Raw genomic sequence first — 13,189 nt, 5'->3', positions numbered from 1 at the left:
TTTTCAGAAAGACATCATCAAAAAAATTGCTTGTGAAAAAATATATGAAAGTTTGTGGGCTGTTCCCTCTACTCCATTTTGATTGAAGAAAAAGCTGTATTTCAGATGGTGGATGCCTGTCCTCAGTATCTTCTGCTTCTAGAAACTATCACCCTGAAGTAAGCCAGTGCTATGTGAGTTTACTGAGCTCTAGTAAGCTGCACGTTCTGTTTTCTGTGCATGTGGCCTGTAAGGAGGGCATCCCAGCCTTTCTAGCTATCAGCTCACATGAAATCTGGAAAAGAATTCACATACAAGACTCTCAAGTTGCTCTTGGAATCTTCTCCCCCAGTTTAGGGTTTAATTAGTACCTAGCAGTTATGAACTGGGATTGACCATGGGCTTCCAGCACTTGAGTTGCAATCTGGCCGTATATAGTAAGCTTTTCCTTCCAGGAGCAACCTAAATGGAACACGGTACTCAGTAAATACACCTACCTCCTTTAGGGGACTGTTTATTGTTTTGGTCACAATTGCACCTCCATCCTGCACTTGGCTTTTGTTATTATAAACTAGTTGCATTGCAGCTGTTGTCATGGACGTAAGACTAAAATCTGTGTGTTTCACTAAAAGGAAATAGTTCTACATGATATTCACTGCCAACCCAGCTATTTTTGTGTGATTTGTCTGACTGAGGGAATAACCATGAGAAATCTAATGTGATCTAAGTGAACTTTATTGTCTTTTGAATTAAGGCAAGCCATAACTGCAAGAGCTCTGAAGCAAACATGGGCAGCTATAATTATTCAGAAATACTGCCGAGGTTACCTGGTCCGTAAACTTTGCCAGCTCATCCATGTGGCTGCTGTAACAATTCAAGCTTTTACAAGAGGATTTCTAGCAAGAAAAAAATACCGGAAGGTACAGCCTATTAAAAATTCTTATTTCAGTAGCTGGAAACAGCTACTGCGCTGTAAGAAAAATGGAGACAAGGGCAGTGATCCTTATTACTTTCCCTTTTGCATGTCTGGTACTCATATCTTCTATTCTTTTTCTACACATTTTCTGTAAAAGTATCGATACATGGTAGCTTAGATATAATCTCTGAACTACTAAGAGTTCTTAAGAACTGAGAGTCTGGTTTCTGTGTGTGCAGTCTGTGTATTTTAGTATTTTGATACCTCTGACAGAAGCATAGAAATATATATAGATCACAGAACGCTTTACTTGATGCTGACTGAGCCACGGATAATTACAGACATATGTTAATCTTTTATTTTAAAGATGCTTGAAGAACACAAGGCTGTGATCCTTCAGAAATATGCCCGTGCATGGCTTGCCAGGCGCAGATTTCAGAATATTCGGCGGTTTGTATCAAATATCCAGCTTTCATACAGAGTTCAGCGACTGCAGAAGAAGATAGAAGAACAGGTTAGGAACACCAGTCAGTTTATGATTTGTACTGTCTTTTTGTCATATCTATTTGCTGACTAGAGACTTCTGTGAATTATGATATCCATAGTTTTCTTTACAAAACATGGAAATACAGTGGGAATATTATAAGGGTTTTATATTATAAATCCCTTTTTATATAATAATATCATATATTATTTTTAATTATAATCTTGTAATTATGATCAAATATTATGATCTAATAACTGCTCTGGATCAATATATTTAATAACTTCGGGGAATCCTGTACTATGTTTCTTTCTTAGCTTATTTTTGAGTCATACCACTCCAGTTATCTTTAAGATAGTAGCTTTAATCTAGTTGGTGGAAACAATCTGTGTTTGAAATAATCACAATTGACCTGGAATCATAAGCAGAAATAGGTCAGATGCTTCCTCCATAGCTGAGGAGAGGCAAAGCATGATTGTACTGCCAACAAGTTGCTTGAAAGTAATTCTCTTGGGCCATGAAGAGTTCTACACAAAAAGAAGTTTGATTATTGAAGTACAGAGCTGATTTTTGGCAGTAATTTTTTAGGGGAATATACTAAGAGACAATGCTATTAAACAGTTTCACGTGTGATTTCTTTTGTTTTATTTTAATCTGCCTTGCTCAACGTAGAGTAGAGAAAATCATGGCTTGTTGGAACGATTGACCAATCTGGCTTCAACTCATATGAATGACTTGGATACAATTCAGAAACTTGAATTAGAGCTTGAAAAGTTAACTGCTCAAAAGAGAACATCTGAGGAGAAAGGGAAAAAATATAAAGAGGAGAGTGAACAGGTACATTTTCCTTACTTTTTTGGTGCTTATATTTTAGTTGAAAATTTTTTCATTGCTGGATTTATCAAATGTATGATTCTGAGTGTTGCTAAGTAAGTTTGATTTTTGTGGGGTGATGAGGAAGGACGAAGTCCATATCTACTTGCTATAAATGTAGGACGTTCTGTGACCTATTTCTTCTTCCTTCTTAATTCTATCTTTTGCTTATTTTTTTGTGTACAGAAAATCTTCAAACTTGAAAATCAGAATAAAGAATTACGAGAACAGAAAGAGACCTTAGAAATAAAGCTCCAAGAAAAAACTGAGGAAATGAAAGGTACAATAATTAACAGGAGTTTTAAAGGAGCAGGTGAAAGTTGTAAAGTCAGTTTTACAGCAAATGACTTCTCTCTATATATATATTATTAGACCAAATGCTGAATTTACAGAAAATTAAAGTTGGCTCTAATCTTCTCTTCTTCAAAGCTACTTTAGAATGTGTAGTGCAAATGCTTTTAGTATAATAATTAAATGAAATTTGTTCTTTGAGTAGCAAAAGCTCTGCTCTTAATGTATTTCCTGTCTTGGAGATAGCATGTGCATTCCTTCAAAGTGTCTTTTTGTCCTTCATTCCTTTAATATAGTGTTTTTAAGAATTTAGCTTTGAAGGATTCAAGCAACACATGAAATTAAGTGAACTTTAGAGGAATACAATTTTGGTGCTTCAGAACTGTTTTATTCTGTAGCATTATTTATCAAGGTTACTCTGATAATTCTTGACATTTTAGATAATTTCAGCTTAAAATATATTGAAGATTGCTTATTAAAACAAAAAACTTCTCATTGTGATAACACTGTTTTAATAAATGCACTTAATTGCCTGAAGGTCTTTGAAATACTGCAATATTTTTTGACAGAGAAAATGGATGACCTCACGAAGCAACTCTTCGATGATATACAAAAAGAAGAAAGTCAGAGAATGTATGGAATCTGAATTCAATTTTTTTTGAAACAACATCCATTTTTTCTCTTTCTCTGCCTTTCTTTTTCCTGCTTTAAATATAATCACATCACTTATGAATCTGTTAGTGTTCTTGAACAGTAATGCTAGCAACTGAAGTTCTTGATGTACTTAGTTGAAAAAGAACACATGATTGTGGATCAGTCACATGCAGAAAATTATATTGCAGACTTGAGACTTCTCGTTTTTGCAGTTTCCCGTCTTTTCATGTATCTTCAAAAATTAAAAGGAGCCCTTGATAATGATGGTGTTTTTGGATATCCTCAGTATTCAGACAGATTTAGAAAGGCAGCTGATGGCCATACCAGTCAGATTTCCTGTGAAGTAATTGTTAAACAACAGAACTGAAAGATTCAGTGTGAAGGAAAGGCAGGGACTGTAAATATTTTAGGTTAAAAATATAGGGGAAAAACTTTTTTCCCCTTTGCTATACTCTTTGCGTGTTTAAAAATATTTTTTAGCAATGTATGTTTGTTGCTTTGCAGCATGTCATTCTCAGATCAAAAAATTATTACTGTTTTTATGGAAGAGTTTTACAATAACTCTTTATCAATACATGACAGATAACCATAGGTACCAAAGAAATGCTGTCCTCTGAAATTTGAAGAGTGCACTGAATCTGTTTCTGAGGCTTGGAAGCTGTATTCTGCTTCAGTTCAGTCCGATTTCAGTTACAAAAGACATCAGAGTATAATAAGAGAACTTTTTTGCTGTCTTTTCTGCTTTCCCTATTAACAGCATTATGGTGGAAGCCACTCCATTCCAGCAGGTGCCAGTAGAAAATGCCAAGATTTTTCCATTGTGTTACTGAGAAGGATGTGGGGCTTTCTGTTGCTATGTCCTTCTTCAGTGTACCTATGTAAATGTAGCAGAGAATTGCTCAAGTAGGCAAAGAGTTAGAGAATTAGCATTTAAGTGGAAAGTTCAGTTCTGTCTTGAATACAGTTCCAATACCTGAATAGGATGTAGGGAAAGCCAGGGACATTCTTATCTCATTATCATTCATTTTGTAGGTTCATTCTAAGGATGTAGGGAAGTATTTTCAAGCAATTACAGTTCATTTAAGATTTCTTGACTGAAATATGTCTTTCAAATTAAAAGAAAAACACAGTCCCCTCTTTCACTTCTAAGTGTGGGAAAAGAAAAACATCTTTTCATTGTCTTGTTTAGGATACTTGAGAAAAAAATCCAAAATCAGAAACAAGATTATGAAAAAGAGATTGAATTGCTCAAGGGAGAAATTAAGGTTCTCAAAGAAGAAAAATCCCAGCTACAGCAACAAATTCAGCAAGAAATTATCATTCAGGATGGCCTGAAAATAGAAGTAGGGCAGCTTACAAAACAAGCACAGGTAAAGTATGACTCAATGAATTTTGGAGTCTTTGCTGGATAAAGCAAGTAGATAATGTAGATGTTTTATTTACAGATTATCTTCATTGTTTGTCCGCAATAACATTTTGGAACAAATAGTAATTAATAAGATGTATTTGATAAATAACTATGTTGTATCGTTCTTGTGTAGTACTCAATACAGGTTATTGCTCACAAAAAGAAGTGTGTGTTTTCAAGAGTATGACTAATTGTGCATGAATATAGATTTTAATGTGTGGATCTTTTTTTCTTCCTTTTCCCAAAAAGGGATTTATTTCTCAGGTTTGTTTTTCATAAATGTAATTTCTAATCTGACCGTGAAAATACAGTTTTTGTGTGAAGTCACATTTATTTCCTATGAGTCAACTCCATGACACAAATACATAATTCTTCACTACATCATGTTATTGTTATGCTCTGGTGCCTAAGAAACGTACACTTTAAACAACACATTTTAAGCCTTCTAGCATATGAACTTGTTCATATTAATAATTATCTTTATGATTTAACTGAAACTTAGCCCTTGTCATTCACTTTCTGTCTCATTCTGTAATTTGTGTCTGATTAAGAAAATACCTGAGTTGCAAAAGGAAATTGAACTGCTACAAACACAAAAATTGGATGTTGAAAAGCAGGCCCAGTCACAGAAGCGGGAAATGAGGGGTAAGCTACACATTAGATAATTCAGGGAACTTCCCAAGCATGATGTAAACCAACCAGTTTAAACTGATTACTTTTGTTTGCTAGAATTGACAAAATAATAATAATTTTTTTTTAAAAAAAAAATATCATTCCAGAGTGATTTCATTCAATTCACAGCTTTACTTGCAAAAAACAAAAAACGTGCATTTTATTGAGTACCAAGAAATTCTGATTTCAAGCTTTTCTTCTTTTTGTTTAAAAATCAATACTAGTAGTTTAAAATTTACTTATAATTTTAATAATATCTCACAGTAACCCAAGAATATGGAAATATTTGGCCTTCATTCAGCCTGTCGTAAGCCTCAGGTCTCGTAACTGTCTGATACACTTAAATAACTTGCTGAACTGGGGTCTCTTTGAGAAAAGGTACCTAATAAGAGCACTGCTATTGTGTACTTTGTGCAATGCTAAGAATGTGTCTTACAGGGCAAACCTGTACCTGCAGCCTTTAATGTAGTAGGCTAACACGAGAAGACAATCTAGATAACTGCAGCAGTTGTCTAAATTTAGAACAGAATGATGGAACTTCACAGTGAAAGTTCGATGTGTTTTAAAAAACAAACAAAAAACAATGTTAGTAGTGCACCTTAGGACACTCATATACCTCATCATATTCTGGTAGTAAATAAGATATATTTACGTAGTACCAGGAAAGAACCTTACAGATTCAGGAAGAGGTTGGTTTGATTTTTATAGTGATAACTTAATTGGAAATATGAGAAGGAAATTATTCATATGATTCACGTGAATTCATATGATTCATATTGATATTCATTCTCTTTCCCAGAAAAGATGTCAGAAGTTACAAAACAGCTTCTGGAAAGTTATGATTTTGAAGATGTAAGAAGCAGGTAATTTTGTTCTGAGGTCACTTTTTAAAATATATATATATATTTATATAAGGAATGCATTTTGTTTACCTGCACACTAATGGTACTGCCTTTAATTCTAGACTGTCTACGGAGGATTTGGAACACTTAAATGAAGATGGAGAATTGTGGTTTGCGTATGAGGGCTTGAAAAAAGCTACGAGGTTAGTCCAGTTCTTCTTCAATGTTCTTCATAACTCCAAGCTGTGATCTAGAAGATAAACAGATCAGTGAATAACTTATTTAGCAGTGTATTACTGAACACCTGTTTAATAAATTAACAAACAGTGTGTTATATGATTGACTGACTAGCTTTAACTCACTTTTAACTAATTTACTAGGTCAGTGAAATGTGTGCATGTTTTCAGTCTGGGAAATGTTTCTTTAGAGGTATCGGACATACCTTCAAACTCTTTTAATGCTCAGGTGATGCAATGACATATCTGCATGTAGAACACTTTTTTCACTTTGTATGAAACTTGGCCCATTGCACTGATGTCATTACCACATCAGCAATATTCCTTTTTTTTTTTTTTTTCCAATAGAGTATTGGAAAGTCACTTCCAGTCCCAGAAAGAAATCTATGAAAAGGAGATTGAAGGTTTGAATTTCAAAGTTGAACATCTTAGCCAAGATATTAATCATCTACAAAAATTATTTAGAGAGGAAAATGACATAAATGATGGTATTCGACTTGAAGTTAGCAGGCTAACATCAGAAAACATGGTAAGATCAATGTGTAGTAAAGCCAAAGTGTTCTACTATTACTTAGCCACTCAATCCAAAAGAGTTTGTGTCACAAAGCCCTCAAAATCTTGAAGTCATGTCCTTGAATTCACAAGGTTCAAACAGTTGTGGCCATCTAAGATTGCACATCCATACAGGCTTTTTCCCTGCATGCAGGGATAACATGTTAGAATGCAGCTAAAGTTATGGTCTAAGTCTATTGCCTACAGCTTGTTGGGGCAGCCTCACAGAGGCCTTTTTTTCTACACCCCTCCCCCCAATTCTTTTTTTAACATAAACCTCATTATATGATTCTAATTGCAGATTGGCAAAATACCGTTTTACAAGCTCTGACTTGGTCAATCCGCAACCAGCTTCAGATTTTTATTGTACTTGAGGAATTCAAATTTAGAATTTAGTTATGTTTTTCTCCGCCTGTAGTCAAAGGGTAGAAACTAGCATCTTCTGATCTGAAGCCTCTTTAAAGCTGTCTCTGTCTCTCAGCTTGAAGAGTTCTGTGATTTGGTTGTCAATCAAAAAACAGATGTGGAGGGGTTAGATTTATGCGGTTTTGAGGTACTCTCCACCAGGGGGCAGCTAACGATATACAGTCGCTAATACATTGCAGGCAGGACTTAAAAATTTTAACTGATTATTAGTACTGTGTAAGAACCTATCTAACATCAAGTGCTATTATACTAGAAGACCATACATACTGTATTATTTTTTCTGCTAAGTGAAGTATATAGCTCTAGAAATACTTCCAAAACAAACTTCATAAAATTGAAAACACGACAAAAAATAACTTATAACATTATTTCTTAAAAATGATAACATACTGATCTTTTCCCAAAGTTAATCAAGCTAGGAAAGTTAATTGTGTAATTTCCTTTAAACTACAGAATATAAGAATAGTAGTATTGGGTCAGTCCAAATATTTAGTTAGCTCCCTAATTTTTTAAGAGTGGCTGGCAGCAGATGCCTCCAGAAAAGTTATGCAAGTCAGGCAAGTACTCTCCCGCAGTGTCTTCCCAGTCTTTACCTATTTGCAGCTGAAGGTCTTCTGATGTCGTAGGTACCATTACAGATGTTTCAAAATGAACATGCTGAAATACGCAAATGTCCTTTTTCTCTAAAAGGTGATTCCAGATCTTAAACAGCAAGTTTCTGAACTTGAAAATCAAAAATTAGATCTTGAAAACCGTCTCCAAGAACAGACTGTAAAGTTGAAAGGTAAAATACCATTGTGGTCAGCAGTCTTATAGTTGAGAGGTACATAATGAATTTCCTAGACTTGAATGTGTAAAAGCTGATGCAGCATTACATCATTCCCTGATTACTTACTTAAGTGCCAGTAAAATGTAAAAAATGCCATGAAAGAAGTGTTGTATAGTTTATAGCTCTGTTAGTAAACAAAAATATATGCAAATATGTGCACTTCTTTCATTTTTGAACTTTTTTAATGTCATTTAGTTCTGTGGTTTGGATGTATGCAAGTGTACTCAGCAGGGCTAAGAATATATGAAATGAAGTATGCACTTTGGAAATGGTCAAAAAAGAAAGACTTTGGAAATGGTCAAAAAAGAAAGATGATTTGGAACTTAAGTTGTACTCCATGAGGTGAAATTCAGAGGGTGTTGAAAAATTCAGAGTAGGAGACGGGGAAATGTTCAAGTTAAATTTGCTTGTTTGTAAGTACTTCTCTGTTTAGGAAAGCTGTGGGTTCTGTGTCTCTAAGTGTAATGTCTTCCTTGGCAACTTAATTTTTTAAAAATTTACTATTTGTTTGACTGTCAACTGCAAGAAGTTAATTATGTCAAAATTCCCTATCACATATAATCTTCTGTGTGGAATACTCAAATATTTCTCTGCATTATGTGATGATATTTGATTTTTGTTATAAAAAAAATCATGAGTGTAAGAAAAAATTTTACTAAATACTAGTACAGAACAGTAAGTAAATGTGATATTGTTTTTCTTGTGTTTGGTGTTTTGTTACTAATTATTGCTGAAAAAAAAATGAAGAGATGTCTGATCAGCTGCATCATGAGCCAGAAGGGGACAGAACGATAAGGAGGTAAATTTATTAGATTATGTTCTAATTTATTAGATTCATGTTTCCTTTTTTTTAAAAAAAAAATAATAATAATAATTTAAGATATGTAAGTGCTACAGGCTGGGAGTAACAATCACTTAAAATTGAAGTACCACATCCAAAATAAGATTCACCTTGCTGCAGCCTTCAATACAGCTCATAGGTAATGGGCAAATATGATATGACTGTGCTTTAACATAAGAACAGTAAAAGACAAAGCTTCCTGTCTGTTTCCAGTACAAATGAGGTGCAGAATGAAATAAACATAAAAACCAAAGAGAGATTGAATGTCATAACCCAAGAAATTGAAGGGCTGAGCAACGGTTTGAAGCAAGATGAAATTCATGATGAAGTAAACAGCAAGATAAAGCAAGAAACTACTCGCCTTACTGTGGAAAACATGGTGAGGAAATGAAATCCTCGTTAAGAAACTGTACCTGAAATGCAAGATAAAAAGAAAGAAATCATGATTGTATGGTATGGGCAACATGTTTTCTCAGTTCATTGGGGAGAAAAAAGGTAGAAAAGTTTAATTTTTCTTCCACCGAATATAAGTAAAAATACATTGTAATGTTTTTAATTGTGGCAATAGCATGTAGCAGTAGAAAGCATTTCTTTATTGTGATTTCTTTGAACTCACTGACTTTGATTATTACAGGATCTTGAAGAAAAACTAGACATGAAAGATAGAATAATAAAAAAATTGGAAGATCAGATCAAAACTCTTACCAAGACAATTGAAAAAGGTAAAATATTGTGTGATTATTAGTAGTAGTAGCTTTGGATGTGCAGCGTGTGTTGTAGAGGAGGTAGATTTACAAAACTGAAAAAAAAAGTAGGGTTTTGGGGTGAAGTTAGAAATTTAAAACCTCAGGAAAAAGTGCCAGGGAAACATTAACAGAAATTTTATAAAAGCCCCTACCTGTATTTTTTTCCAGCTAAATAATAGGCACACGTGAGACCTAGAGTATATGATAGTTTGATTCAGAGGCATCAGGTTCTGTCAACAAAAGTTAATACATGTCCTCACACAAGCTGTCTCTGAGACAACAGAATGTTAGTTTTGCATCAGATGAGTATCTCCTCACAATGGTCTTCAGATGGCAGATGGTTACTGATATAAAGTTAGTTTGTACAGAATTGTTACATAGCAAGTAATTCTTCACTGTAGAATGCACTTCAAACGGACACAGAAGTTACTAATGTAGAGATGTGCCACTGCTATTTGCCTTAGTCATGTAAGTAATTCCAATGAATCCAGTGAAACTATCGACATGAATAATATGAATGTTATTTAACTTAATGCTTGGAACTGTAAGCTAAGAATATTAATGTGAACAGAGCCTGTACTCTGTTAAAGAGAAACTGCTTTTCTCCAGTAGTTTGTTCTAACATATGAATGATGACTTAGTCATTTATCTGCAGTTAACAGTGCTTTATGTTTGACAGTCAATGAAGTTCACGTGCCAACTTTGTCCAAAGAGTACATTGGAATGATGGAGTACAAAAAAGAGGATGAAGAAAGGATTGTTCAAAATCTGATCCTTGGTATTTTAGTAACACTTCACTTAAGTAACATTTTATCAGTAGTCAGTGATTGTCAGTGTAGAAAAATACAACAAAAATTACAAGATGTTCTTATTTATATTCAAAGTTGGCTTTATTCCTCTCTCTTACTACTGTAACCACTTGGGGATGCTACATTGCTCTTTTTCTACTGCCAGTCATTTAAAATACAAAGAGCTTTATCTGTGTTGCAATCATTTGTCTGATTCTTAAATTACTCTGATGATCATCTTCCTTAGTATCTGTTCATTTATAGAGCTATAAATCTCAGGAGCAATCTAGGGACTTGAGTTTACTTTCTTTCTACTCATACAAGAAGTAATTTACTTTATTCTTAGTCATCCCAGTCATCATTCTGATCTTTAAGGTCCCTTCCAACCCAAGCCATTCTGTGATCTACTAAGTTTTGTAAGTCATTGGGCATATATCCATGTGTGATGTATTAATCTCATCTGTCCTTTATGTATCACTCCTTTCACTGAAGGGAACTTTACTTTCATATTTCTCTTGTAGGGGAATTCTGCCCTTCTTGTGAGTTACTTCACAATATCAGTCTGACTGACAAACCAGATTTTTGCATTAGTTTGTAGTTAATAGTAAACTCAACAATGTTTCCATGCAATTGAGCTTGTCTTTTTCAGAATGACACTTTAAATCTTTTTATTTTTATATAATAATCCTGATCACTCTCCTCTACTCAGATTTAAAGCCACGTGGAGTTGTAGTTAATATGATACCTGGCCTTCCAGCTCACATCCTATTCATGTGTGTGAGGTATGCAGATTATCTGAATGATGCTGACATGCTGAAATCTTTCATAAATGTAACCATTGATGGTATCAAACAAGTTGTTAAGGTAGGAATTATGTTTGGCTGTATTGTACTTGTTGATTTTTATGTAAGGTTTATGAGATGCATGCACAATACCTGAGAAATGCTGACACTTTTATTTGCTAGTATTTCTATAATGAGTAATTATTACTAGTGACACTCTTTTTCCTGTTAGTAGTAGTATGCATATGAAGTCTCCAGGTAAAGTTCCCCTGTGTTGAACACAGTAACACGTACTAACAGAGATTATCTTTATTTGAAAAGCTTGTTGGCAAAACCATTTTAAGTATTTTACATCTAAAAATGAGTAGCTAATTAGGTTTTAAGTGGAACTGCACTTCAGCACAGGTGAAAGTTGGATGGACAGAAATGAAGGTTAGTATATTTGTCAGTAGACAGGTATCGGTTTTTTGTTTGTTTGTTGTTGTTGTTGTTTGTATTTGTAAAATCAGAGGGTTTTGTACTTCTGTTCTACTAGACTAACAATTTCTTGACATGTTATTTGGTACTTCGGTATTAGTACCTGAATGATTAAGGTTACTTTGCCAGCCAGTTTACAAAACCAAGATATAAATAAGAATCATTCGTCTGTTGTCTCATCTACATTACAAATTTAGCTATGTAAATGCTTTATTGTGGATTTAGAATGTAGTAAAACACCAGGCATGCTTTGTAACACAGGTAGGAATGGACCATGGCTTATGCAGTTGAATTTGTTATGTAAAGAATTAGTTGGTTGGTTCACATGCACACACAAAAAATTATACAACAGTTTATCCATAAGAAAATTCTTGTGCATATTAGGCTAACAAAAAGAAAATGTGTAGTTAGAATTGTGTTTGTATGTAGTTCAGTTTCATTTCTATACAGGCATTGCTCGCGCTTTTGCAGGAAGGCCTCCAGTACACTATCTCACTACACATAGAAATGTGTAAAACTACTTCAGACTAATGTATTTAGCGTCTCTCAGATAAGAATTAACCAATGTTTAACAAATGAAAGAGGGGTCTTTTTTTCTGTATATACGTTAACCTAAAAAAAATAATGTTTTGTAGAGTTAGCATGTTACAGGTGCTGTTATGTTCCTTCTGCCTTAGATGCGTGCTATTATGCCAACTCTGTAGTAGTCTTAATTTTCATCTTTGAAATTAAGTTAACTTAGTAAGACAATGCCATTATAAGATTGCTCTGTCATTTTCAGGAAAATTCAGAAGATTTTGAGATGTTGTCCTTTTGGCTTTCCAATACGTACTATTTCCTTAACTGTTTGAAGCAATACAGTGGGGAAGAGGTAAGAGTGATTTCATGAAATAATTTCATTACTTTACTTTTGTCAGATTTTAATTCAATAAGCAAAATAAACAGAGATAATCAATAGATAGTTATTCACCAGGTCATCACTGTTCCTTCAGGATATTTTGATATTTGTAATACTGCAATATTTGTATTGCTTCGCAGTGGTGATATATCTTACACAAAAAATAAGACAGTATAGAATTACCTGATCAAATGAAGCCAAAAAAACATAGAAGTGCTAAAGTCAGTTAATTTTCTAACATGGAAACTGTTCTGTAAATGGAACTCTATACATGAGTTTAATGTGAAATGGACTTCAGATGTCCAGCTGCATATATATAAAACATTGCTTTATAACTGTGACCACTTCAAACACTTGCTGCTACCAATTACTGAAGAAATTACTGAAGATCACTGAAGAAATTCTCTGGAAAGGAGCAATATAATAAAGTACTCCTTTCTTTCTTTCTTTCTTTCTTTCTTTCTTTCTTTCTTTCTTTCTTTCTTTCTTTCTTTC

The 13,189-nt window shown here is 33.9% G+C and overlaps 1 protein-coding gene and 1 long non-coding RNA gene across 3 annotated transcripts in view; one reads left to right on the top strand and one right to left on the bottom strand.

Moving 5' to 3' along the window:
- The window catches only part of MYO5C (myosin VC), a 34,099-nt gene that overhangs the window by 16,158 nt on the left and 4,752 nt on the right, over nucleotides 1-13,189 (top strand). Inside the window, exons 20-36 of the mRNA XM_035335727.1 lie at nucleotides 734-899; nucleotides 1,263-1,409; nucleotides 2,052-2,216; nucleotides 2,439-2,532; nucleotides 3,113-3,176; nucleotides 4,387-4,567; nucleotides 5,157-5,250; nucleotides 6,077-6,140; nucleotides 6,242-6,322; nucleotides 6,704-6,884; nucleotides 8,024-8,117; nucleotides 8,910-8,961; nucleotides 9,217-9,382; nucleotides 9,638-9,725; nucleotides 10,429-10,527; nucleotides 11,247-11,401; nucleotides 12,578-12,667. Of these exons, the coding sequence (XP_035191618.1) occupies nucleotides 734-899; nucleotides 1,263-1,409; nucleotides 2,052-2,216; nucleotides 2,439-2,532; nucleotides 3,113-3,176; nucleotides 4,387-4,567; nucleotides 5,157-5,250; nucleotides 6,077-6,140; nucleotides 6,242-6,322; nucleotides 6,704-6,884; nucleotides 8,024-8,117; nucleotides 8,910-8,961; nucleotides 9,217-9,382; nucleotides 9,638-9,725; nucleotides 10,429-10,527; nucleotides 11,247-11,401; nucleotides 12,578-12,667 (1,981 nt within the window). The remainder of the gene's footprint in view (nucleotides 1-733; nucleotides 900-1,262; nucleotides 1,410-2,051; nucleotides 2,217-2,438; nucleotides 2,533-3,112; nucleotides 3,177-4,386; nucleotides 4,568-5,156; nucleotides 5,251-6,076; nucleotides 6,141-6,241; nucleotides 6,323-6,703; nucleotides 6,885-8,023; nucleotides 8,118-8,909; nucleotides 8,962-9,216; nucleotides 9,383-9,637; nucleotides 9,726-10,428; nucleotides 10,528-11,246; nucleotides 11,402-12,577; nucleotides 12,668-13,189) is intronic.
- LOC118172059 overlaps nucleotides 1,190-13,189 on the bottom strand; it is a 25,986-nt gene continuing 13,986 nt past the window's right edge. Inside the window, exons 3-7 of one of the 2 annotated variants that reach the window (XR_004753539.1) lie at nucleotides 9,370-9,416; nucleotides 6,921-7,051; nucleotides 6,210-6,369; nucleotides 1,792-1,906; nucleotides 1,190-1,385 (exon numbers count right to left, since the gene is read on the bottom strand). This is a non-coding gene — a long non-coding RNA (uncharacterized LOC118172059). Of the gene's footprint in view, nucleotides 1,386-1,791; nucleotides 1,907-2,037; nucleotides 2,158-6,209; nucleotides 6,370-6,920; nucleotides 7,052-9,369; nucleotides 9,417-13,189 lie in introns of those variants that run through there. The other variant, XR_004753540.1, reaches the window with a different exon arrangement.

The sequence above is a fragment of the Oxyura jamaicensis genome, chromosome 10 (assembly GCF_011077185.1).
Source record: "Oxyura jamaicensis isolate SHBP4307 breed ruddy duck chromosome 10, BPBGC_Ojam_1.0, whole genome shotgun sequence".
Taxonomy (NCBI): domain Eukaryota; kingdom Metazoa; phylum Chordata; class Aves; order Anseriformes; family Anatidae; genus Oxyura; species Oxyura jamaicensis.
This window is presented reverse-complemented; position numbering and strand designations above follow the sequence as displayed.